General features: G+C 50.6%; 1 protein-coding gene across 2 annotated transcripts; it reads right to left on the reverse strand.

Moving 5' to 3' along the window:
* Positions 1-4,525: 4,525 nt before the first annotated feature.
* Rhcg (Rh family C glycoprotein) lies at positions 4,526-26,442 on the reverse strand. 2 transcript variants are annotated; one of them, XM_031387066.1, is made up of 11 exons: positions 26,135-26,442; positions 17,188-17,374; positions 14,877-15,027; positions 13,027-13,174; positions 11,938-12,104; positions 11,070-11,207; positions 10,721-10,857; positions 10,331-10,455; positions 10,073-10,146; positions 5,937-6,140; positions 4,526-4,958 (listed from the first exon to the last, which is right to left on the reverse strand). In XM_031387066.1, the coding sequence occupies exons 1-10, from the start codon at positions 26,319-26,321 to the stop codon at positions 5,961-5,963; spliced, it is 1,494 nt and encodes a 497-aa protein (XP_031242926.1). In that variant the 5' UTR covers positions 26,322-26,442; the 3' UTR covers positions 4,526-4,958; positions 5,937-5,960. The 2 variants fall into 2 exon arrangements, with proteins under 2 accessions (XP_031242926.1, XP_031242927.1); XM_031387067.1 differs by lacking the exon at positions 11,070-11,207 and having other exon boundaries at positions 26,135-26,441.
* Positions 26,443-27,023: the final 581 nt, after the last annotated feature.

Below are 27,023 nucleotides of genomic sequence, written 5' to 3' on the forward strand. Positions count from 1 at the left end.
CTCTAAGAAGACAAGACTTCTGGACATCACATAGTGACAAACAAACAAACCCATTTCCTAAGCATAAGAAATGCTTTGCTGTGACTGGTGACTCTCCACCAGAGAGGTCTCTTTCCTACCCAACACCCTCCCTGTACCCATCCTCCTAAAAGGAGGCTCTTGCAGGACAGACTCCAACAGTCCCAGAATGGAAAGCTAGGTGGGACTGGAGTTGGGGCCAAGCAATGATGTTTCAATGAGGTAGATGAAAAAGGCCCTCATGTACTGAAGGGGATTGTGGGATTCCATAAGGCAGGAGAAAGCAGGTGGTGCCTGCTCTGTGTCTGGACTAATAACACTACTGTTCATGAAGAACACTGTCCCTAAATGTCGTGTCTAATGCTTGGCTTTTGTGCCCCATGCTGAGTGACATACCAGTAGCAGAGGATGATGTGCTGGTGTTCCAGGTCCTTGTGACCATCTCTTACCTGAATCAACTTAGTCCTCTATGGTCTCAATGCCTTATACAAGTGAAGGACAGGGACATAGTTTCTGATTGTAGGGAAGAACGAATCCATGTAGTAGGATGGGATACAGTGACAGAGGAGGACTCATCTAGAAGCTGTATGGCTTTAGAGAAATCACTTAGCTTCTCTGAGCCTCTCTATTCTTGATTGTGTGAATTGGGATATCTTGCAGGCATAAAGGCTCAGCGTACCAAGCACAAACTCTCTCCAAGATTCCATCCATCTCTGAATCAGCCTGATCCCAATAGTCTCATGGGGGGGGGGGGGCCTCATCCTTTAGAAACTCCATCTTCCAGGTCCCTAGTCACTCACAGATTGCTCAAGCCTGAACTTGCCCTACTAGAGAGCCAGACAGCCTGCTGCCCAGTTTTAAGGAGATCCCCTAAAGATACCTCTCCTGTCCTATCCTCTCTCTGGTCTCCCTACATCGTCAGTAGAGGACAAGCTAGGCTTAAGTTTCTGGAATGTACTAAATAAAGGCTCCTGCACCAAAGGCTCAGTGGATTCTTTAGTGTGGGCCCTGGGTTCCACAGTCATCAGTATGAGAGTGAGGGGAAAGCCCCATAGCAGAGAGGGGGGCTCCAGAAGCCTTGGCACCCCATACCCCTGCCCTGCCTGCTCCCCGGAGAAAGGTCCCAGTTCCTCCTATTTACCCAGCCAAGAGTCCTACTGGTTCCCACATTACCACATGAATGGGGCACATGCCCCCCTGTCCACTTGAACAAACAATTTGGCTAGCAAATTGACATAATTACTAAAGACTGGGAAGAAAGAAGCCCCCACCCCTTGGCCCCCCAGAGGGTGGCTCCTGCGGAGTTCCTCCGGGGCTTTGTAGGCTCGGGCGCTTGGGGCTGATTAGGGACCTTGTGGCCTTTTCAAGAGCCCTAAGTGATTGGTCCCCTTAATCTGATTACAATTTGCAGAGCCCCTCCAGCCGCCTCTGAAGGGCTGCTCTTGAGCACCCTGCTCGATCAGCCCTCAAGTACACACACACACACACACACACACACACACACACACACACACACACACTGATATATCAGGCTGCCTATTTTTAAATCGTCCTACATACATAACTAGACGCAGGCCAGAGCAGCTGCGCATACTCCTCCAGGGATAACTACTCATCACCCACCCGGCCCTCCTCCAGGTGGCCTCTTCAGCACCCAGAACCAGACTGCCCGACCCCATCAAGGGTAGACTACCTCCCCAGCAGCTTTGTCTGGGCTCCAGACCCTGGCTCCCAGGGGATTAGGCTCAGCAGGCAATCTGGACACAGAGCAGGCTGCTCCAGCCCCTGGCCTGGGAACTCAGCAGTGAATGGTCCCAGCACTCCATATCCAAGTGGGAGCTCTTAATTCCCTTGGCCCAGGGACAATGGTGCTTTTTCCCATCCCTTGCTCCTGCCTGTCACCAGCCGCAGCTTGGCTTCTACCCAAGTGTTTCCTTACCACAGCTAGGACATAGGGCTTGTATATGTGTGTGAGACTCTCCAGGGTGACCTCCAGCTTGATGCAAACCATCCTTGGGAAACCCCAGCCCGGAAGCCCAAGAAGAACAGCAGCTGCCACGTAGGAAATCCACACAGTTCACACTATCCTGAAAAAGGTGTGGACTGAAGGCTGGGTCAGGAGTCAGAGAGCCTGGAACATAAGTGGCTGGGGGCAGGCAGCAGAATCAGAGACCCATGTCTCACCCTAGGCTGTCTTTAAGGGCTGGAGAATGACTCAGTGGTTAAGAGCACTGACTGCTCTTCCAGGGATCCTGAGTTCAAATCCCAGCAACCATCTGTAATGAGATCGGGTGCCCTCTTCTGGTGTGTCTGAAGACAGCAACAGTGTATAAAATATACATATATAAAATAAATAATTTTTTTTAAAAAAAAGAATACTCTTTTTTTTTTTTCCCAGACCGAGTTTCTCTGTGTAACTCTGGCTCTCCTGGAACTCACTCTGTAGACCAGGCTGGCCTTGAACTCAAAAATCTGCCTGACTCTGCTTCCCAAGAGCCGAGATTAAAGGCGTGCGAGGAGACAGAGGCAGGTTAGATATGGAATTCCAGGCTAATCTGAGCTACTTAGTGAGACCTCTTCTCCCTACTCCATCACAGTGATCTTGAGTAGGGTGTTACGGTCTCGGTCTCTGGAACTCAGTTTCCCCACCAGCAAGCCTGCAAGACTACAGCCCTTCTCTCGGCGTTGCTGGAAAGTTAAGTGACTGGTGGGTGAGGGAGGTCTTCAGCAAGGTGCCCAGTTTAGCACGCAAAGCACACAGGGGAGGGAACTTGAAGCACATCCACAAGACGAACATTGTCAGGGCAAGGTGATCCCCAGACCTGGAGGACCTTTACAGTCCAGTTTTCTAGTACAATGCCCTAGCCCCCAGCGCTGTGATACTTCGTTCCTGTTCACAGCACGTTAAGGCGACCTCTGCCCAGCTCTCTGCCCAGCTAGCTCCCAGAAAGAGGCTGGGCACGGCTTACAAGGCAGCCTCCATGTTGCCCAAGAGCAGAAGGCTGTCAGTCGCTGTCCCAGGTGCCCGAGTCTTGTGACCAGGGGATCATGGGGAGAGTGTCACACACTACAGCTCCCTCAAAGCCTGGCCCACTATTGGTTTTTTATCAGTTTGAGAGTCGGTTCACAGAGACCCCAGGTGTGGCCCTCTGGAGGATCCTGCAGCCTCCATTCCAAGGCACCTCACCTCTTGAATCACTGGCGATCCTGCCCCTGTATCCTTCGCAGATACTCTTCCCCGCTCCCTGCACCCCTCCATCTGTAGTGCCCCTCCCAGACCCCCAAATCTGTCCCTTGAGCCCCTCTCACACCTCACCCCACCACCTGCACCCTATTTTTGTCCCCTCCCAGACTCCGCCCCTGTACCTCACCACCTGCGCCCCTCCCACACCCCGCCCCTGCACCCCGCCCTGGCCCTGCAGGGACCGGCTGGGCGGAACCGCGCGGCCGTGGGGGAGGGGCCGGGCTGATCAGCTGGAATCAAAGCCGCCGCCCCCTCCCCCGCCACCCTGTCCCCCTGCCGAGCCGCCGCGCACCTCCTCCTTTGTCACAATGTTTTTCAATCCGGTGAAGCAAACTGTCCAATTAGAGCCGGGGCCTCCGGCTTCCATCTTTGCCGACGTTTAATTAACATGCTCCTCTTGGCAGCTGCTGACAAGTTCCAGAAACAGGTTGTAAAGGGTTTTTGTCTTTACCCAGCATGGAAAATAAGGGGTGTTACATCGCGGAACATGAATAGGTGGCACTTCAGCTTCCTCCTTCTCTCCTCCCCCTCCCCCTGCTCTGCAAAGGGGAACGAAGCCCTGAGTGTGCGTGCATGCGCGTGTATGTGTGTGAGTGTGTGAATTGCCAGGGAGGCGGGGAGAGCGGAGCCGAGAGGTAGGAGAGACCATCCCCTTCCTCTCTTTACCCCTTCCTTCCCACGAACCTTGGCTCCACAAAAGATCTTGGTTTCCTTGCTCTTTAGCTTGAACACTTTTCCCTCCCTTCAGATAGCTAAAAGCAAACTCCTTATCAGGATTCCTGTCCACGAATTTACCTGTGCTATCCCCGTGTTCCACTTCTGGTAACTCCGAGTTATCCTCCAGAACCCCTCCAGGTCACCACCTGGTCACAGACGGCCTCTCCCTGTCATAATTTACCCGTCCATTCCACACCTGAAATGTAAGGTCCTGAAACTTTCCCCATTGTATAGCAGGAGTGGAGCCAGGCAGGCAGAGGAAGGAGCCGATTAGTGAACGACAACTGGGAGGGGAAAACCCTCTCTCCTTACTCGCAGCCTGCTGGAATGGACTCAGAGCAAGCTAGTACACCGGTGGCTTTCTTGGGAAGAGGGGTGCTTGGGGGAAAGAATGCAGTCTAGGGTTGAGGTCCTTGGCCTCCCAGGCTGCATGGACTCTTGTAGAGAGACTGGCCATTTGGGCAAGGTGAGGGCCAGGCAGGAGGCCAGGTCCTCTGGGTCTGTATATCCCTCACAGGGGTTGTACTAGAACATCCACTCCCAGTCTACAAAGAGCATCAACAACATTTATTTACTACACAAAATAAAGTGATCTTGGGTCGCTGGGAACATGGGAAGTATATTGTTGGGGAACAGGCAGGGACTGGAAGAGTCCAAGAAGGGGTACCCCACCCCCAGGGAGGCCAAGTGCATCCTCCCACTCGAACACCTCCATCCCACCCCCAACCACAACCTCTCTTCATGCTGATTTTCACAGGATATGAGCATCGTGACCCCAGGCGGGCAGACCTTCTGCAGCTGACCCTGACTTGGAGCTCACTTTGTTGGAATCTTCTCCATTCTCAGGCAAGCCCCCTGGGATGAAGGGGGTGTAGGAGGTTCTTGAGTCAGGCCAGTGGGCCTTTCTGCTGCCCTGTTACTGAGTTCCCAGCTATGTCAGCCCCAGCTCTCTCCAGAGCTTGGGGACAATCTGTGGAGCCTGCAGGGAGAGAGGGAGAGCAGCTGTGTGTCCCTACCATGGCTACGCAGCCTCCTGGCACCTTTTCTGGATGAGGTGAACATAGGCATCAATGGCCGCGGGCTTTGGTCCACCCTAAAGCCTTCTCTCTTGCTCTTTGCCCTAGGCTCAGCTACTTCCAAGCTCTGGTCCTTAAGGGCATCAAATGCTTAACACGATCAAGGGCAATGACCTTGAAAGGCCCCCTTCTCCTCACTTGGTAGCCACGGGGCTTGAAGATCCTGTCCCTTAATTTCTCCATCTTTTAAAAAGAAAGAAAGGGGACTGGGATATAGCTCAGCTGGTAGAATGCTTGCCTAGCATGCACAAAGGCCTGGGTTTGAAGACCAGCATTTTATAAACTGAGTGTAGTGGCACACGCCTGTAATTCCAGCACTTGGGAGGTAAGACAGGATGATCGGTAGTTCCAGGGCATCCTCTGCTACTTAGTGAATTCAAACCCAGCCTGGGATATCTGAGGTCCTGTCTTTAAAAGGGGATGGGGATGGTCAGTGGTGGTGGCACTCATCTGTAATCCCAGCATTTATTTGGCCGAGGCAGGGGGATACAAGAGGTAAACAACTACCTTGCTTCCTGGAAGTTCCTCAAGGTTTGGATAGATATTATAGCACCCCATCAGTATTTTGTGCATTACAGAGGGGAGGGAGGAGGGAAGGTCTAGCCTGATCTAACCAAGTAAAGCCAGATCATAGATGAGGAGACTGAAGCTTGATCTCTAGGCCAAAGAGACTTTTCAAGTCAAGCAGCAGCAGTCACAAAGCCACATGTGTCCCTGGACCTCTTTGTATATATTCCTCCAGTCTAGCCTGCTTAGTCCATCTCAGCTCACACCTTCAGTTCTTCATGCTTGCTGCTTGTTTCCTTCCTATGGCACCTGGCTTTGAGACCTGGGCCTCTGTTGAGAGAAGCAAATCACCATCCCCCACAAATAAGGCTTACCTGCTTCTCACCTGCCCTGGGAGGTTAGTGTACCAAGGCTGCTGAAGGTACTGGAGTTACTAAGGATACTGGAGGTGTTGGAGGGACTGGAGGAATTATGGATGTTGAAGCTGTTGAGAGTACCACAGGCATGGTGGATGCCAGAGTAGAATGTTTGTGAACGAGGTTCTCAGGAATGTAGACAGCGTTCACCTCTTCATGAACCTGTGTAGAGAGAAAGCTCCTTCCAGGGCCCAGGATACCTAGTGGAATACTGGACTAGTGTTGGGGGCGAGCCAAAGGCTTCAAATGCTGTGTGGCGAGCGCCACCTTGTGGGCATGTTTAAGACCTTATGGTATGAACTTCTCTTAAAGCTTGCCCTTCACCCTTGGCACTGTCATCCAGGGGCGCTAGACTAGCGACTCCAGATTCAAGAAGGAGACCCTACCTCAACAGAGAGGAGGCTAACCGAGGTAGATGCTCCCATCTCCCTTCTATGAGCTCAGATGTGCACGGTACCCACACATACAAATAAGCACACATGTGCAAACAAACAAAGCCAGAAAGACCCACACTCTAAAAACAACCGCCAAACCCAGACCAACAAGCCACCCTCACCCTCTGAATGCCCCTGAGAGGCAGTGCCCGGGATGCTGGGGCACAGCAAGAACCAAGGAGCGTCCTTGCCATAAGAACAGCAGCTAGGTAAGCACGGGATGACCCAAGAGTTCAGATAAGCACCTTGAAGGTTCAGGGAGGTGGTGCCCATTTCAAGGTGTTGCCCATTTTTGAAAGATGAACAGTATGGTATGTCAGAACTTCAGCCACATCCAAAGGTAGAACAAGGGAATTTTGCAAAGACTAGAAATGGATCTGGCAGGTGAAGCATGGTGAGGCAGCTCAGCACACCTTCTCACAGCTGTTGAACCCCTTTTCTCTGGGAAGCCTTCTCATTGCCCAGGTAGACAACCCAGGGGTGTGGGTGAAGCTTTCACTTCCAGCAACTTAGATATTTCCCCCTAATGTAGTACCGATGAAGTATGTAGCTGGGAGAAGGTAACGGGCTTGGCATTAATTTCAAAGGTCAGGACAAATGGGGATAGGCAGGAGGGATGTCTCAGTAGTTAAGATTGCCTGCTGTGTAATCATGAGGTATTGCAGTTCAGTCCCATCACCATGTAACAAACCAGGTGTCTGCCACGGGCCAGTGACCCCAGCTCCAAGAGGAGTGGAGACAGGAGGACCACTAGGACTTGCTGGCTCCTGGTCTAGCTGTGAATATGTGAGCTCCAGGATCAGGGAGAGATCCTGCTTCAAAGGCATAGGCAGAGGATGGTAGAGGGTAGATATATGTACACAGGTACATTCCTGTGTGGGCATGCATGGATACACACTGAGACACATAAAGGATAGATGATTATAGGTAGGCAGATAATGATGATACATGGTAGATAGATAGATAGATGGATAGATAATAGAAATATTAGATAGGTAGATAGATTATAGATAGATGATAGATGAATAGATAGATGATAGATAGTAGAGAAGTAGGTAGATCAAGGCAACTCTTTTTTTTTAACTTTTTAAAAGATTTATTTATTTTATATATGTGAGTAAAACTGTCTCTTCAGAGACATCAAAAGAGGGCATCAGATCCCATTACAGATGGTTGTGAGCCACCATGTGGTAGCTGGGAATTGAACTCAAGACATCTGAAAGAGCAGTCAGTGCTCTTAACCACTGAGCCATCTCTCCAGCCCCCATCAAGGCAACTCTTATGCTTGGAGGGTTTTGGATCCATTTTACTAGTATTATGTCCAAGTGTTTCTAGTTGTGGTGTCTCAAATTATGTTTCTGCAGACTTTAAAGATAGGATGAAAACAGCCATGCTCAAGAAAGAAAAGTCTGTTTAACAAGGAATCGTACAGGGCAATCTGTATGCCAGATAGGAAGAGAGAAAGAGCAGGATGGATAATCAAATCTCAACTAGGTATGAAAAATCTACAGAGAAAAAAGAACGAGAGGAAACATACTAAAAGTGGTGCTTCAAGGAGGGTGTGTGCGTGTGCGTGTCTATGTGTGAGCGTGTATCTGTGTGTGACTGTGTGTGTGTCTGTGTGAGTGTGTGACAGTGTGTGTGAATGTGTGTCTGTGTGTATGTGTGTGATAGTGTGCGTGAATGTGTGTCTTTGTGTGATGGTGTGTGTGAGTGTGTGTGACAGTGTGTGTGAGTGCGCATGAGTGTGAGTGTGTGTTACTGTGTGTGTGTGTGTGTGTGTGAGTGAGTGCATGTATGTGTTGTGAGATTGAACCCTATGCTTTGTGACTTGTGCTCTATCAATAAGCTACCTGCTTTCTAGACAGGTTTATCTAATTCCAGAGTTTCTGTAATGAGCTTTTAGCAATTTTGTAATTTAAAATAAGCAAATTAGGGTCAGTGATATGGCTCAGTGGGTAAAGACTCTTGCCACCAGGCTGGTGACCTGAGTTCCACCCCCAGAACCCACATGATGAAAGGAGAGATTCATCCATCCATGCTGACTGCCACAAATCATCCTTTGACTTTCTCTGTCTGTGTCTCCATCTGTCTGTCTCTCTCTTTCTCATAATAAAAGGAGCAGGTAAACACCTGCAATAGTGGATTGTGTGGGAGAGAGATCCTGATGCCACAAGAGGCCCAAATCAAGGCATTTTTTGTTTTTGTTTTTGTTTTTTCTTTGTTTGTTTGTTTTAAATAAGTTCTAGGCTGACAGGATGGCCCAGTGGGTAAAGTTGTTTTCTGTCAAGCCTGATGATCTGAGTTCAATTCCTGGCACCTACATGCTGGGAGAGAACTGACTCCTACAGATGTCTTCTGACTTCCACATATATGCTGTGGCACATGTGTGCACACATACACACACTTGTGTGCACACTCGAGACAATGCGAGAGAGAAAAGTGAATGAGTGAGACACACACACAGACAGAAAGAGAGACAGACAGAGACAGAGACAGACAGAGACAGACAGACATAGAGATTTAGAGAAACAGTGAGAGGAGTTCTGCTGTATCCTGGTATTTTATTTCCTGGGACACCTCTCAGGTTGGGTTTTGTACTGATGGGCTAAAAGTGGTGGAATGTGGTGGAATTCCACTGCCAAGGCAGAATCCTTTGGGAGGATTTGTCCATCTGTAGTCGATTCCCTGCCCTTCTGAATGAAGCTCCATTGGCAGGCATTAAATGGCAATTTTTTAAGGTAATCATTATGGAGTCTGGTGTTGGACACCACACTGATTCTCTCACAAAGATGAGTCTCAGAACCACCTGCAAAGCTTTACAAAATAGTCTCCTGTCCAAGCCCTGCACCAGCAGACCAGTGGAACCCAAGCCGCTGAGCAGAAGCTCTGAGAAGCTCTGGTTCTCACCCTTCCTAATGCTGGGTGACCCTTTAATACTGCTCCTCATATTTGTGATGACCCCCAACCACAAAATTATTTTTGCTGCTACTTCATAAATATAAGTAATGTAAATGTAATAAGTAAATCTGATATGTAGGATATCTGGTACACGACCCCTGTCAAGGGGTCATTTGACCCTCACAGGAGTTGTGATCCATGCCCACAGGGTGAGAACTACTGCTCTGGAGGCTTCCCAGGTGACTCTCAGATGCCACCAGCCTGACAGAGAGGGCTTCCATCAGAGTCACTCAGAAAGTTATTAATACTTCTGGGTAGGATGAGTTTTTTTTTTTTTTTTAAAGGATAGGGTCACATATATCATACGAAACTCACTGTGTATCTAAGAATGACTCTGAACTTCAGATTCTTTTGCTGCAGCCCTCTCCCTAGTCTAGGATTACAAGGTGACACTCGTGCTGCTAGAGTTGGGGACGGACTGTGGAAGTTTACTAGAATATAGCCGGCTGACACTCCAGATTCCAGCCCCATGGCAGGCTGCTCCTGACTCCCCTCCCGGAACATGTAGAAAGAAACAAAGCCCCAGAGGGGAAAGCCCCGTTGGGGCCCAGAGGAGAAAGGAGGGAGGGTAGAGAAAAGAGTCTTCAATTTACAGGCGACGCCATGTCCTGCATGGACATCACAGTAGGTGAAGGCAAGGTGAGAGGGTAAAGCTACCCTTGTGCACCTTGTGCAGAAAGACAGGTCTCTAGAGCTTACCTCCCAGTAGACGGAGTCCTCGAAACAGTTTTCATCCGCAGCTTGTCCCCAGACCGGCAATTTCAAAATGAACCCTAAAGAGATTGGAGGAGTCGGTGATCAGAAAACACCTTTAGCTTACCCCCAACTTTCCTCCCCCTTAGCTGGACCTCCTCCTTCCCAGGCCCACCCTTAAGACACGCTCTTGGCTCCCCCTCCCAGGCTTAGTCTCCCACCAAGACCCCGCCTTTTTTTTCTGGTCTAGCCGCTCTCACTCACCCACAATGATGCCGCCCACCAGGGCCATGGCCAAGCTCAGGAGGAGGCCAAATATCTGGGACTTGCCCTGCATTCTCTTGGTCCAGTCTGACTTATAACCCCCGAAGCCAAAGGAATGGACTATCCTGGGGTACAGATAGGAAGCAAGTGAGAGCCCCACGGAGAGGCCATGATTACTGTAACCCAACAGATGTGCTCTTAAAATCCTAGGCCTTCCTGACCAGACTGTTCTTTCCTTGCCTTCTTGTGGCGGGTCTGGGGGTGGGGAAGAGAGGGCCGGGAATGGACTAGAGTGGAAAACGAAGAGGAGGAAGATGCCTTTGGTCCCACAGGAAGAAGGTATAGACAAGGAAGGAGGAAGACCCATCCTCACACCTCCTCCACACTTACCCTGGCTCTCCGTACACATCGGGGGAGGAGTAGGCCGCTGTCACAGCACCCACAATGCCACCTATGATGCCAGGGATGCCGTGCAGGTTGTGAATGCCACATGTGTCCTGGATGCGAAGGCGGGACTCCAGAAATGGCTAGGGGGAGGAGGGAGGATGGTACTGCTCAGGCTGTGGCTGAGGCAGGGGAATGGGGAGGCCATCAAAAACACAGGGTTCCCTAAGCCCCGCCCCCCTCTGTGTCTCCCTATTATCAGGAACATAACTTCCACCACACACACACACACACACACATACACACACACACACACACACACAGCATCCCCAGCAACCAGCCCGAGCATCCTCACCGATAGGTATGCAAATCCTAGGGTGGAGAAGATGCCACAGAAGAAACCCACGATGAGGGCGCCGTAAGGTGTGAGCATCATCTCCGCAGCTGTGCCCACACCCACCCCACCTGCAAGTGTGGCATTCTGGATGTGCACCTGGGCAGGGTAGGCAACGTGTGCAAACTCTTAGTTCCGGTCGAAGGTCACGGCCTGTGCTCACACACTGTGCAAAGTTGGGGGCTGGGAACAACTCAGATTGAGCAAGCCAGGAGCAGACGGGGGGGGGGGGTTACCCTTGGTCCCAGCTTTGCAAACAAGCCACCCACAACCTCCAGCAGGCCTGGACATGTTCGGTGTCCATGAGTCAGTGCGTGCTGCTGGACATACCATACCCATGGACCCTAAAACCCATCTGCACGATCCCTTTTTCTCCATGTCTACCTGGAGGCCAGTGGCATATCTGAGTGCACAATATGTCTACAGAAGGTGTGTGTGGGCCACATGCATGCCCAGCTGCTACCAATTTTCTTTGTCAACTGTGGCAGGCACTGTGCCGCTGGCTCCTCCAAGTGTGTGGGCTGGGACAGCTTTATAAAGCCCCCAAAAGGCCAGTGGTGTCAGGAGGATGAAGAACTGGCAGAGGGGACAGCCCCCCAACCCCCGCCACCCACTGGCAACTCTGCTAGGCAGGCCTGATGTGACACTCAGCTGGCACTGGCTAATAGCATTTCCGGCTGTGGGAAGGGCAAGGACGTTTGGCAGGGATGATCCACTCTGAGTATCCAGGTTTGGGTGTGCCAATCTAGAAGCTGCCTGCTACAGTGAGGTGTGAGGAGGGCATGGCGGTAGGAAAACTACCTCCCCCCCCCCAAAGGCCCCTGCTCACCATATCCAACTTGCCCTTCTTGTGTATGATACTGGACACTGCTACTGTGGTTAGCACACTAGCTGCCAAGGAGAGATAGGTATTGAGGGCTGCTCGGTGTTGGGCATCTCCGTGGAAGGAACTGGCTGAATTGAAGCTGGGCCAGTATATCCATAGGAAGAGGGTGCCTGAGTTAGAGAATATACACAGGCCAGGGGCCAGGAGAGGAGGTGTTAGACCAGGCTCACACATTCTGAACAGAGGCACTGCCTTTCAGCTCTAGAGAACTCTACCTGCCCCTGACCTCTTAGCATCCCTCTCACTGGTGCTCCTCCTAGAAGGCTCTCCTGGACTAACTCACCTAGCTCCCACTTGGCCTCCCATACCACTTCACAAAGCTCCCTCTGTCTCCCTGACCACTGGGGCTGGTTACATGCTCTCTACTCTTATAGTATCACAGGGGAGAATCTCTCCCCTCTGTCGACAGATTAGCTGGTGGCCCTACCATTTCTCCGTCTATAGGGTGACGGAAGGAAGGGCTAAGTCTGAACGACTTTATATGTTCTCTGAAATGAAGGGACAAAAGGAGTTGGAATGCACACCTTGCTTGCCCCAGCAAGGGGACCAAGTGAGCCAGTTCCTGGCTTCCACTCTGTCTGCCTTGGGGCAGTCTAGGGAACATACAGGATGTGTGACCAACTTCTTCCAACTCCATGAAGGAAAGCATTGGACACCTAGGACTCTAGAAGTCTCTAAAGACTCCTTCACTCTGCCAAGAACCAGCGGCCACCCACTGATTCTGTGGAGCTCAGAGGTGATCATGACAATCGTCACCCATCATGGCAGACCTTAGTATGTTCATGGTTGTCCTTATCCATTTATAGTGGTCCTCACCATCCTGGTGGTTCTAACTCATAATGTGTGTTCCTCTCTCACTCATGATGACAATCTTTCAACTATTCATAGTTGTCCTTACCCATTCATAGTAGTTCCCATCTATGGGTGACAAGCCCTCACCAATATAGCAGCCCTCTACGGTTTCCCTCACCAGTATGGAACATCTCACCCGTCATGGCTGTCTACACCAACGTGACAGCTGTTAGTTCTCACCAATCATGGCGAAAAGGTCCGAATGGTACACTGAACTCTGTCTCTGCTTGCTCTGCTCCAGGTTTTTTCGGTAGAGGATCCAGGTCACTGTGAGCCCAAAGTAGGCGCCAAATGTGTGGATGGTCATAGAGCCCCCTGCATCCTTTGCCTGGAGTGCAAGGGGCCTGTCAGGACCAGGCACCCTGTCTCCCTCATTCCTCATAGTACTACCCACCCCACACATAGGCATACAAGCTTAGCTCTCTCTGACTCTTCAGAACAGAGCCTAGTTCCCTGATCTGTCCCCCATCCCCACCTCTCTGTCTTTGTTTCTCTCTCTCTCTTTGTCTGTCTGTCTGTCTGTCTGTCTCTCTCTGTGTGTGTGTGTGCCTGTGTGTTGGTTGGTTGGTTGGTTGGTTTTTGTTTGTTTTGTCAATTTGACATAAGCTAGAGTCATCTGAGAAGAGGGATCTTCAACTGAAAAACTACCTCCATCTAACCGATGCGTAGGCAAGTCTGTAGGGCATTGTTGATGTGGGAGGGCCCAGCTCACTGAGGGTGGTGCCAACCTTGGGTAGGTGGTTTTGGATTGTATAAGAAGCAAGCTATGAGAAACAAGCCAGTGAGCAGCATTCCTCCATGGCCTCTACTCCTGCCTCCAGGTCCCTGGCAGGACTTCCTTAGAAATGGATTGTCAGGTGGAAGTGCAAGCAAAAGGAACCTTTTCCTCCCCTACGTTGCTTTTGCTTTTCGCCATGGTGTTTCATCACAGCATCAGAAACCCTAAGTAAGTTGCTTCCCACAGCAATCGATGGAGCAGAGAGAGGTAGGGATTCCTGTACCCAGGCTGCTGGCCAGTCAACAAAATGCCAGGGCCCCTCCCACTCATTTTCCCCTTGGCTTGGTTAGCTCTTCTGGTGGGCTTCTGGCTTTAAGTGCCTGTCTGTGGGAAGCCTCTCAACAAGGAAAGTCGTGGTGCTCTCTGCTGGGTTGGCTGCCTCGCCCTGGAGATCAGTCTTTCACACAGGGCATGCCTCTTGCCCTATGCTTGGACTGTAAACTGCTATCTCAGTGCAGCCTGCTTCCCTCTGCCTATAGCCTGCAGCATAGCTCAGCCGAGAAGCAGACTCTGAAATCTGAGTATGTGTGGTATGCTGGCCAGGTGCGAGGGCAGAAAGCATCCAGACATGTGTCCTACTTGTATCAACAGGGCTTCCAAGTGCTAAGGAGAAGGCAGACAAAAGCCATGTAAGAGCCAATTTGAGAGCTAGGGCCAAGGAGGGACAACATGGAGGAAAACCAGCAGGGCCTCCCTGGAGTGACATTCAGATTGAAATGAGGATCATGAGATTAATAAAGATGTCTACTCTGGGCTGAGAAGACAGTAAGGATTGTAAGTCCTTGACAGGATCAAGCTCCATGTAGTTGGGGCCATAAAGGACATGCAGTGGTGACAGAACAGAGCCTAAGCTTTTTGGGGGGGCGGGGAGGAAAGGCTGAGGCCAGAATATGCAGAGCCTTCAGCCAAGTGAGAGTTTACTCTAAGTGAAGTGAAAACTACTGGTAGTCTTTAATCAAGGGTGTGGTCTTCTCTGCTTGGTGGAAAGCCTGTTCTGGCTTCTGGTGCAGACCGGCCTGACTTAGAGGAGAAGAGAACCAAGCGTGGAGATGAAGAGAGTCTGTTTTGCCAAGATGCTGGGTAGAGATGTTGGGTAGACAATGATTTCCCTTGGGAGGCATCCTGATTCCTTAGTTGTAGATGAAGAAGCTGTGATGCAGGAAACTTAATGACTTGTTAGGTTGTACATAACCACAGACCTCTCTTCCTTTATCCCTCTTTTGTCTCTTCCCTCCTTCTGAGCTCTGCTCACCTCTATCAGGTTCAGGAGGATGAACTCATTCACTGCGAAGAGAGTCACCTGGAAGAAGGTCATAATGAGCAGTTGCATCGGGCTGACCTTTCCTAGAACTGCCCCAAAGGCCACGCAAGAAGATGCCACACAGAAGTCAGCTTGGATGATGCTGTAGACAGACAGACAGACAGACCAGGGAAGAGCTGCAGCTATAACCAGAAATGACATGCCAAGCCTTTGGTCCTCTGTGGACGGTAGCTGGTGGCATACTTTTCTGAGCCTCAGTTTCACTGTCTGTGATAATGAGCTCCTCATAGTTAGAATGATGCCCATAGTCCCCGGCACAGTGGCAGTGGGAGCCATGCCTTCCCTTGACAGCCCTGGGCCTGGTGGACAGATTATGCTCAGGAAACCAAGTGGTCTAAGCCAGTGTTGCTCAACAAGCCCTGTATTTGGAGTGCAACCCTGCCCTCTGTCTTCTGCTTCTTTCCCAGAATTTTCTCTTATTGCCTCTGCTTGCCAAAAGCCTTTCCCAGTCTGTCCAACGTGGCCTCTGCTCCAGACCTTGGGTGCTTGCTTCAGACTCACCTGTCCCTACTACCATGCATGGCCTTCTGGGGTTTGGCTACTGAGTCCTTCCTGTCACTTTTACACCCACAAGGAAGGGTCAGTGTCCACAGAAGAGACAGAGGGACCTTCCCACTGGAAGTAAAAATCTGTATCTGGGAATGAGGAGGGGGCATAAGGAAAGCCCACAAGGCCCGTAGCTGGAATCTAATTCCCCAAAGCCAATTTGCCCAAACTCAAGTGACCAGCTTGCTGAATAAGTAGTTCACCTCAAATTTGCTAACTCAAGAGTCTCTAACCAGTATTTTGAAAAAAAAATTTTTTTTTTTTTTTAAAAATTGTATACTTTTGCATGTGTCATAAGCTGTTCTACCACAGAGGCTAAGTAGATATATAGAGGGTGTATTTTTACTTTGGTCCTATGGTCCTAGGATATATTTTGTGCACTTTGAACTTCAGGGAAATATGCATGCCACAGGTTTTATTTGATTGTCCTCATCTGAACTCATGCAGGAACAGCCTTTCTTAGCCTACAACTTGGCCCCAACTGGTAGATACCCTCCACTATTTGGTGCCATGCAGCACCAACAACCTCGATCCCCGGGGCCATAGTGTGATAGAACAGCTTTGCCTATTGTGTTTTGTTTGTTTGTTTTTGTTTTTTAAGACAGGGTTTATCTATGTAGCCCTGGCTGTCCTGGAACTCACTCTGTAGACCAGGCTGGCCTCGAACTCAGAAATCCACCTGCCTCTGCCTCCCAAGTGCTGGGATTAAAGGCATGCCTGTTGTTATTTTCATAAGCTGGTTTGGGGAGATTTACTTTCCAGCCTGTTATTGGTGCTGTGGTGGGTTGGGGAGGCTCAGAGGAGAGTGAGGGACCTGGTGGGAAAGGGCTGGTGACAGTCATCAAACTGAGAAGTTACCACAGATGTTATTTAGAGCTGGAGGTGGGAGTAGAGGTCCGTGCCTCACCCTGGGTCCTGAGGCTAGTCCAGAAGTTTCCCGCCCCTCCCCCACCCACACATATCAGCCTTCCAGCTCTTTTCAGTGCTCACTCTGCCCCAAAGAGGCCGCGTGCAAGGAGACAAGGGCTCCATTTGCTTGAGTTCCCCATTTCTGTGTCCTCCCAGTAAAGAGCCTTCTGATACTGGCTCAGGAAGCCTGCCTCCTGAGTTCCTGGGGTTGGATTGTCTCAGAGCTGTGAAGAAGGGCTTGGGCCCTTCCTTCCTCTTCTGTAGAAAAGATTATCCTCCATCATGAGGAGAGAGACTCTCCCACAATAATACCTGGGTAACACTACAACCTCCATCCTGGAGAGCAGTTGTTGAGAAAAACAGCAGGTGTCCATCACCGGACCAAGGTGTCCTGAATGACAAGCCACCTTGTCCTAAACCCTTCGAGCCCACCCCTGTCTCCATCACTCCCTCCTCTCCCCGCCCACTTCCTTTTCTCCCTCTTCCCCTCCCCCTCCTCACTGCACCCCCCACTACCACGCTGCTAGGCCCCGCCTTCTGAGCCTTATCCAGTTTTCCTTGCCCACCCAACCTTAGAGCCGTCTCTATTACCACAGGCTCCGCCCCAGCCCAGACACCTCCCCTGCGTGAGCCACTCCCATCCCTTCATGGTCACCCCCACCAAGTTGGCTCCGCCCCCAACCCAGACTCCTGCACCGCCCCCTCAAGGTCCCGCCCCACCATCACCAGGCCCCGCCCAGTCCACCCTCCACCCCACCCCCGCCCCTTAACTGCTCCCGGGGCTCACTTCTCGACGCTCAGGACAATGTGGCCTTCTTCAAAATAATGGAACCATCCCTGCATGAGCAGCGCCCACTGGATGCCGAAAGCTGCCAGCAGGAAGTTGAAGCCTACAGCGCTGAACCCGTAGCGCTGCAGGAAGGTCATGAGGAAGCCGAAGCCCACGAAGACCATGGCGTGTACATCCTGAAAGCCTGCCGGGAGAGTGCAGTTGAAGATCTGTCTCTGATGCAGAGAAGGTCGGTTTTAAGTCTGACCGGCCAGCACATCCTAGGGCGACTCCTATATTTCCAGCTACTCTGACAGAACGTGGAGTCCTGACTCCCTGCTCCCCTTTCCTACAACCAGACTACAGCTGGGTGGCCTTAACAAAAGATCTCGTCATTGACAACACAACCACCACCTCCATCTTAAGGTTTTGGGAAAGGGGGCCTTGAGGTGGGTCTCCAGGTTAGACTACTGGGTTGTAGGGTCTAGATGTCTGAGAGTACCCTTAGGAGATGACAGTTTTCTTGTTCCACCCTTCATCCAGATAGCAGCACTGCTGGTCCACATGGATGGGCAATGGAGTCTTGCCCTCTCCACAGTAACCTTTTCCTCCACAGTAACCTTTTCCTCAGGGGAGAAGAATCAATGCTTATCTGAATAAACAGGACCCGGACAAGCCAAGCATACTCATGGCCACACACCCCCCTACCTCCACCAAATCTGCTTCTTCAGCCATGCAGTGGGGAAAACTGAAACACCCAATGTTTCATCTTCTGGACGGACAGCTGTTACCAAACAGGCTTGGAGCTCAATGCCTTGTCTAAGGCCACCTCACAGATGTTGCAGAGGTTAAATACAGATGATTCTATTTCCGAGTCTGGACAGACTTCTCACTCATAGTATGGCATGCCACTTCCCACTGTGAGCTCAGGTTTCTAATAAAACTAAAGAGGTGGGGTAGGAGACTTGAGATGGGCTAGGGTGAACTAAACTGCTCTACCAGCAACTGACATTGCTACCTCTTGGAGCCCAAGAAAAACAAGAGAGTATTATGGCACACACCTTTAATCCCATCACTCAGAAGGCAGAGACAGGCGGGTCTCTGCAGGTTTGAGGCCAGCTGGGGCTACAGAGTGAGTTCCAGGACAGCCAGAGCTATAGAGGGAGGCACTGTCTTTAAAAAAACAAAAACAAAAACAAGCACTGGAGAGATGGCTCAGGGGTTAAGAGTACGGACTGCTTTTCGAGAGGTCCTGAGTTCAATTCCTAGCAACCGCATAGTGGTTCTGATGCCCTCTTCCAGTGTCTGAAGACAGCTACAATGTACTCATACATAAAAGAAATAAGATAAATCTAAAACAAAAACAAAAACAAACAAAGGAACAAAACCAAAAAACCCAGACAAGTGAAAACCTAATAGAAATATAAGACACAAAGGAACTGTGGATGGCATGGGACACAAAGAGCCAGACAGCAGGGCTCCCATTGGCCTCATCTGGGCAATTTAAGCACCAAAATAATGGTTTCTCATAATAAGTTACAATCATTTAGATACAGGAGTTCATGGGTCCACGCTGGCAATAAATATGTAAAGATGGACGGGGGAGCAAAGAGGACTCTTGGCTGCAGAAGCATGCTGAGGGTCCTGCTTATGATCTGTTAGATCAGAAAAATCATCGCTTTCTCAGTAGCACTGGCTCAATGATCGATGCGAAATGCAGAGGGAAATTCCGACAAGAGCAGGGCTCTCTGCACTGTCTTAAAGATCCTGCCAATAAATGACTCATTGGTCTCAAGGGAGGAACAAACAATTGTAATTGCACAGAGGAAAAATTAGGTTACACATTGACTGAGGGAATAAAAATTAACATGTCCGTCAGTGGCAGAAGGGCAGTGTGTGCCTCCAGATGGGACAGCCTATAAAGGATGTGTCACCTAATATCCCCCATAGGATGCTCTCCCTGAGACTGCAGGGCCAAATTTAATAATGAAAGCACAATTGGACACAAAACGAGAGGCCTATTGTTAAAGGGGTTGAAGCTGAGGCTGGGCACAATGGCACTTGCCTGTTAGCCCAGGACTTGGGAGACTGGGGCAGGGGGATGGCAAATCTGAGGCCAGCTTGTGCTGCATAGTGAGACCTTGTCTCAAAAGCAAAAACAGAACAATTGGAGTTAAGCTGTACTCTTAAAAACTTCAAGAAAAGCTTTGTGGGTTTTTTTTTTATCTTCCAGATCAAAAAATATGCCAATTACATAAAAACCTGTCTGCACTGGGTTTGGAGGAGAGAGCACAGGAAAGAGCTAAAAAGGTTCTGGGGTCAGCCGAGAGAATTGGGTGGATTAAGGTACCTCGCCCATATGGATGGATGAAGTTGAATACTGTTGTTATGGAGAGAGTACTCCCGTTCTTAAGAAATATGCTGGAGTGTTCAAAGAAGGAAGGCAATGAGGAATGTAACTGGCCCTCCAAGTGATTCATGGGGTAAAGTGTGTGTGTGTGTGTGTGTGTGTGTGTGTGTGTGTGTGTGTGTGTGCGCGCGCGCGTATGTGTGCGCGCGCGCGTGTGTAGCTAGAGACAGAAAGAACAATGCCCGCACCCAAGTTAAAGTGTACACAGCCTACTGTGTCTCCTATGTTCGCTCTATCTTTAGCAGCTTTTGTAAATTTGAAATTACCAAAGAAAAGGTTAAAAGAGAGAAAGAGCAGGCAGGTCCGTGGGCCGCAAGGCCACCCACCTTCTTTCATTGTGTCCATTTCCACCCTCCCTTCTGTGTGCCCGCTGCACTCACCTCCCCAACCTTTCATTCTCAGTCATCGTGCAGGAGCATTGCTATGGTGGCACTCCCTTTATTGAAAGGCCATTGCAGGGCGGCCAGCAAATGTCTCCCTACAAACGCCTCCCAACGCCTTCTCACGGAGAAGTCTGCTGACCACCAAGGTCTCAGTGTATAGCCCTGGCTGTCATGGAACTCACTATGTAGACCAGGCCGGTCTCCTACACACAGAGATCCACCTGCTTCTGCCTCGCAAGTACTGAGATTAAAGATTTACACCACTAGACCCAGCTGTGACCTCCCACCTACTTTAAGGCCGAGTGTCCCCTCGTGGTCCCCTCATGTCCTTCCTAGTTCCATTACAACTTGAAGTTGTGTGTCCACTTGTTTGTCTAACCTACTAGACTCTACAGCTCTAGGAACATGGACCGGACCTGTGTAGACCACCAGGGTATTCTTAGCACCTAGGAGAGTGCCAAGATGGGCCTTCCGTGATATTTACAGCACAGTACGTGCATGAAGCAGGTGGATCTTGGAGTATAAGGCTAGCCTGGTCTACAGCATGAGTTCCAGGACAGCCAGGGCTACACAGAGAAATCTTGTCTTGAAGCTTCCCCACATTCCCTCCTCCACCAAAGAAACTTTTGTGGGGCAGTGGTGGTACATGACTTTAATCCCAGCACTTGGGAGGCAGAGGCAGGTGGATTTATGAGTTCAAGGCCAGCCTGGTCTACAGAGTGAGTTCCAGGACAGCCAGGGCTAAACAGAGAAACCCTGTCTCAAAAACCAAAAAAAAAAAAAAGAAAGAAAGAAAGAAAGAAAGAAAGAAAGCAAGCTGCCACTTTCCACCAATGTACCTCAGGATGGTGCTCTGCGCCTGCTCTGCACCTGCTCTGCGCCTGCTCTGTGTCTGCTTCAAGGTTTCAGGCTTATTCATCTCCTGAGTTCGGCAGAGCAAACACATCCTGGCTGGGGTTTCTAAATGTATGGATATTCCATATATTCCCATATGCCATGCCTGATCAAGCTGCCAGCTGTTGTGAAGAAAATGGAGCAAATGTATGTGAAGTGCCAGTGCTACAGGAGATCTTGTGGTTATTCTGGGAAGGACAGTCTAGTGACAGACCAGAAGAGTTCTGTGAGGAGAGGAGGCATGTTCAGATGACAGACAGTCTCCCCAGCAGGGCGGAGAGCTCAGTGGCATGAAGACAGGGCCAGTGACGAACCTGGAGGCAGAGGGACTGGAGCGGCAAGCTGTGGAAGGTTATGTGCTGGGTGCCAGCCTTGGCTGTGGAGGAGGCGGGGCCTGAAGCCTGAGAGTCAACCGACTGCCAACTGCCCTGCAGCCCTCAAGCCAGAGTGTGGGGATGAAGAGAGAAACGGGTCGAGTACTAGTGTGCCTTGGAGCAAGGGGAAGAAAAGGAACACTGCGAGAGACCCCTGGAGAAAATGTCCTCTCAGAATGGGGGCCTTTCAAGAAGGGGGTCCAGATCTGAACGGCACAAAGGAGCCATGCAGACCAGGAGGAGGAGAAGGGTACCAGGGCACACGACACACACTGAAGCTGCCTTTGGTCTTCCTGTGTCCCAGGCATGAGAAATCCTGGCTTTTCCATCCTTCTGCCCCATCTGTCCCCTCTAGCCCTACTCCCTTGGGTGACCTGGCCTTCTTTGTCCCTCTCGAGAGACGTAGCTTTTCCTCCTTGGGCACATTCCTTTCCTCTTTCTCTTCCAAATTGGTCCTGAGTCAGCATTGAAACCATCCATTCATCCAATCCTGTTTCCTAAGGTTCGGTGCTAACTGAAGAGGTTCAGGCAGTCATTATGTGGAAATTTGGTCTGTCTGGTGTATTGCTTCACCAATGTCCTCTGTGCTCGACAGTCAGCTAGCCCAGGAGGTTCTGTGGGGTGCTTTTAATGAGGGAACTCATCAAAGACTTGGCACAGGCTGTTGCTCGTGTATGAGCAGGTGTTTCTCTTTTTCTCTGTCAGGAGTGAGCAGGAGCAGGTGACTTGCTACAGGTAAGTGTTAGTTGGCCCTCTGCTGTTCTTCCCAGCTTGGGCCAACTCTTTTCCCAAGGTCTAACGAGGCAGCTCTGCACACTAGCGGCCAACTATATTAACGTCCACCAGAGGGCGCCACGACATAGCTGTTCCCATTCTCCCACTCCCAGGCACTTCTGCTACTCTGGAATTCCTCAGCGTTACAGAGGGCAGCCAAGGCTCTCTTGTTTTGTGGGATGATGATGACAACAACGATAACGATGACGATAATAACAATGATGACAGTGATTGTGGGTAAGTGCCAAGATCAGACGGCAACATTTGGAAGTTGGTTCTCTCCTTCCGTTGTGGGTTACAGGGATCAAACTCAAGTTCTTGGCCCTGTGCCCCAACTGAACCATTTCACTTAGCCCTTGCTTGCTTCCTTAGACAGCTGTTGGCAGCTGCCTACTTCTCCCTACCCCTGCATGGCCTAGTGTCCTGACGGGGGCAGAAATGAATGCCACAGTCAACTCCAGAAAGCAGGCAGGCTGTGCATTAGAAGGATTTGGCATCATCCCCGCCAACTGTCCCAAGGACAGTGACCTGTGCCACAGCACTGAGGTCCCTAATCCACATTTTCTTCCACTGTAAAATGAAGAGAATACATTTCATGCCTGACAGCAGGCAGGCAGCACAGAGTAGCTAAGAGCACAAAGGAGCATAAAGCCTATGATGGTTCTAACCAGTCCCGGGGACGTGCTTCTCAGCCACATCTCTAGCCAGATGCTGGGTCTCCATTTAAACACCACAGTGTGTTTGCTCCATTCTAGAGCCCCATGACAGTATTGACTAAGAAGCTGCATCCTAAAAATCCTCTTAGACATTCTATACAGCATAGTCCCACTCCACAGAGGGGCAGACCGAGGCTCTGGGTTAGGGCATCGAGTGATAGATCTGACTCAGATATTTCACTGCAAGGCTCACTACCAGGCTGCGCTCTCTACTTGTTCTGGTTAAACCTGTCCTGAAGGGATGGGACTGAGTCTGAGGTATAAGCCCCTAGAGGACCAGGCAACCCTGGAGGCTCTGGCCCCAGGAAACAAACCCTTAGTTGTTTGAAATCTGAGCATTCTCTGTTCCAGGCCCTCTCCTAAAACATGTCTGTACCCTCTCTTGGTGTCCCCAGTAGCTTCTAAGGTCAGGACTTAGTGGCCCTCCTTGGGCCAGCTTCTGCAGCCATAGCCCTTGGTCACTGACACTGCTACACTAGCTTGAAGGAAGCTTTGCATCCAGCAGCTGACCTGACCCCGGGAGTTCTCCAAGGTCATCAGGGTGTGTTCCAGACTAGCTCTGTGTCTCTTGTCTGTGAGGGGCTATGGCTGGGGATGCTGATTTTAGGCCCTCTTGAGTCCTTCTACTGGCCTGCTCTGGAAACCAGAGGTGCCCAGCAGGCTCCACGAATCCCTGGGGTAGGAAGGAATGAGGCCCCACAGCTCACCCTGCATAGGTGTTGATGGCTGCAAGCCAAGAACTAGAAGCACCACAGGGGCCTGCCCTGTCCCACACCCTTGGGAATTACCAGATCATGCAGAAACCAGGGCCTGGAGACCCACCTGGCCAGGAAGCTTCATGCTCTTTACTTAGCTTCTAACTACAGTCACCATGATCAAGGGAGTTCAAAGAGTAGTGCTGGGGAGAGGTGAAGGATAGGATGTGGGATTGGGGAGTCACCCAGGAGGATGGGCTCAGATCCCAGGATGGATTCCCTGGGCTCCTTGTTTCCTATTGAGCGACCTTGTGTGAGACACGTCTGGTATACTGGTTTAGTTTTCTCATCTGTGAAATGGGCATAGGGAGTAGCAATGTGTCCCCTTAGGGATGGTAGTGATGATCAAGGAGAGATCCCATGCTTGGTTTGAGGTACTTCAGTACTTCCTGTTCTTTTCCAAGGAACACCAAGGCCAAGGTTACCTCCCACTTCCTGCTTCCGTGCAAGTGCTCCCCCATATCTCTTGGGAGTTAGTGACAAAGGCAACTGGGGGGCATCCTTAGTGGTTAGGGCTTTCAGAGAAGAGAGCTTGCTCCTCCTCTTTCTCTCCTAGAACCTTTCTCTCAGGCCATTCTGAGCCCCTTACCCCACTTCCCAGGCTTCCCTTTCAGAGGTCCCTTGGCTGCCCTGCTCTCTCCACAGCAACCAGTTCCTCCCATTGTCAGAGACTGACTGCCTGCTCAGAGCACCAGCATCAGCACCACTGGCCTTGGGTGGTACGAGATGCAGAGCTCTATTCCCAATAAATCTAGGAGTCCTTGAGAACCAGAGACCCAGGGTGTATGACTTGTTAGTTCAAAGTGACCAGAAACCCTGATTCACGGGGACAGTCAGGGTTTACGTCTTGGACCCGACTCATTGCTGCCAGTATCCCTTGGTCATGTCGATAAATGCTAATGGAGCAATGGAAAAGAAAACAGGTGGCTGAGGGTGGAGGGACAGGATAGGAGTTGGGGAGACTGAAGATCATGTCCCTTCTTAAGGGACATGAGGTTTTATAGCTTTCCATTGTGGGATCTTGATGACTATCTACCAGGAAAAAAAAAAGAGCTACAAACACTCACGGAAGCCTTGCCCTTTCCTTCAGGGCTGGCTCTGGTGCCCAGATGTGAGCAAAACAGGTGGAGATGTCAAAGATGAATGCTAAGCTTGCCTGCTTCCCATTCGCGTGCCAGTTCCTCACCCAGAAGAGGAAAATTTGGTGACACGAAGAGTGGATTTGCACTGTGGACTCTGAAGCTACAGATGCTGAGACCTCTTTTGAAACACAGAGCCCTGAATCAGGCCCCTTTATTTCCGGAAATAAAGAATGCCCTGCTACTGAGCATACAAGCTACAGGGGGAACAAAGGTCGATATAGGTAGCTGTTGAAGAGAAAACCTTCTTGGTTCCCTCAAAAACCAATGGCCCATGACTGCATGAGCACCAACTGTTAGGGGAATTGTCATTGGCTGCTAGTGGACAGAGTGGAAACTCAGAAAGCACAAGGGCATTGGCAGAGTCCTGGGCTGGGAGTCCAAGGTTAGGCTGCCTGGAGTGACCTTGGGCTACTTTTAAGCTCTCAGAGATGCCTCGAGTCTTAAGGTTTAGTGTTTAGTGCTCTTGTGACTGTCTGCTTTGTTATAAAGTGAGGATTACTCCCAGTACTGTGCCTCATACCCCTCCTGTGGGGTGGGTCCCACCATCACCCCATAGAGTTCATTTTGGTTGACATTAGCCTGAGACCACCTACCCCAAAGCAGCAGAACCACAATAGAAAAGTGGTTTGTCATTTAAGGGCCATATTCTTCATCATCTTTTTAAAAATCTGTTAAGAGTGTCTTGGTGTTTTGCCTGAATGCCTGACAGTGCACCACATGCATGCCTGGTGCCCAGGGAGGGCAAAGAGGTCATCAGATTCCTTGGAACTGGAGTTATAGATGGCTGTGGGCAACCATGTATGTGCTAGGCATCAAACCCTGGTCTTCTGGAAAAGTAGCCAGTGCTCTTAACTGTTGAGCCATCTCTCCAGCCCCTGCAGCCATATTCTTAGTCACAGCATCATGGATGCAGAAAATCCCAGGAAAAAGGAGGTTGCCCTCTGGCTTTTTACTCCAAATCCTGGGACCTCGTGGTCCAACACCACCTCTGGTCCCACATACCAGTCTCCATATCAGAAGTAGAGGGCTATCATGCAATCTTTGTGATCCCTGACATCTATCTATATCTGAGGTATGTGGGAGCCAGATCACCTGCTACTTAAGTGGTAAAGGTGGGATTCTGGCTTTTGAGGACACCAAGTAGGCCAGGGACACAGGAGGCATCTAATGGCTGGTAGAGAGATGAAGGTTAAATGAAAAGAAAAAAACAACTCAAATCAACCGAACAACAGTAACAAAGACAGCCCACTTGTTTCAGGTGAGTGCCTCTACTAGACTTTCAAAAGTGTGAGCACATCTGACCATTTATCCAGTGACTGGCTGAGGCAGGTGAGTACCCTGGTGCAGATTCTACCCTGGGACCAGCTGGGAACTGTGGAGCATCATCAGCCCCCTCCATTTCCAGCCTGTCAGAGCCAGAGGTGGACTTATTGCGGAGCCCAGTCAGGCGGCTGCCCAACTAGCTAGGGACTATCCCGACTCTTCAGGCGAGCCTGCCTGCGGGCCATAGGACTTACTCGGATAGCGATAGTAAAACTCGTTCTCCACATCGCTGGAGATGTTCTTGCGCTTCTTCTCCAACCACCAGTGAGCATCGGCCTGGATGTCGTAGCGCACGAACACGCCGAAGAGAACCACCATGATCACTTGCAGGATCAGGCAGGTGATGGGCAGCCGTCCCCGGAGATTGGTGTTCCAGGCCATGCTCCTCTCTGCCGGCCGCTCTGTTCGCTGGGCTCCGAGACTAGGACGGCGCTTATAGGACCCGGACAGTGGGCGGGGCGGACGCGGAACAGCTGACCATGGTGCCGCCCACGCGCTCAGGGCACTACCCAACCGGCAAGTGTCCCGCGAGGCCGCCTCGAGCCCAGCGCCCCTAGAAGGAAAGCTCCAGGTGATGGGAGCAGAGCAGAAGGAAGAGTATAGAATGCCCCAATTCTGTGATGCCTGGCCTTTTCCGCCCTGTTCGGATGAATTGGGCGAGAGGATGCTCGTAGCTCATCCAGATTAGAACGAAGAATTCCCAGACTGGAATCACTACCCTCTTCACCACCACCCCCATCCTTTGTAAGTCACACCCTCCGTTATCTAGGCTGGTTTCGAACACTTGGCAATCCTGCCTCAGCCACCCCGTCTTGAACTACCACCACTTAAGATCCTTTCTTTTTTCAGTTCACGAACTTTAAAGGAGATGCATGAATGGAAAGTAAAGGAAATAGGAGAGACTGCCCCAAACTAGAGAAGCGTTGGGTCTGGTACAGAAAAGCATGAGGAAGAAAATGAAAACGATCAGGTCTCGGCCATCTATATATGTAGTCTATCAAGCCTGTCAGAGAGGGCACAGGTGCAGGAAAAACCGTTTCATTCTGCAATATTATTCACACATAGCTTGTGTTACTCAACATA

This window comes from Mastomys coucha, unplaced genomic scaffold (assembly GCF_008632895.1).
Source record: "Mastomys coucha isolate ucsf_1 unplaced genomic scaffold, UCSF_Mcou_1 pScaffold21, whole genome shotgun sequence".
Classification (NCBI taxonomy): Eukaryota; Metazoa; Chordata; class Mammalia; order Rodentia; family Muridae; genus Mastomys; species Mastomys coucha.

Coding starts and splice junctions, on each gene's coding strand:
- Rhcg (XM_031387066.1), bottom strand. CDS start 26,321: ATGGCCTGGAACACCAATCTCCGGGGACGGCTGCCCATCACCTGCCTG. Junction 10,456..10,720: donor GATGTGTACGGAGAGCCAGG/GTAAGTGTGGAG, acceptor TCTGTACCCCAG/GATAGTCCATTCCTTTGGCT. Junction 10,147..10,330: donor GGTGGGCGGCATCATTGTGG/GTGAGTGAGAGC, acceptor CAATCTCTTTAG/GGTTCATTTTGAAATTGCCG.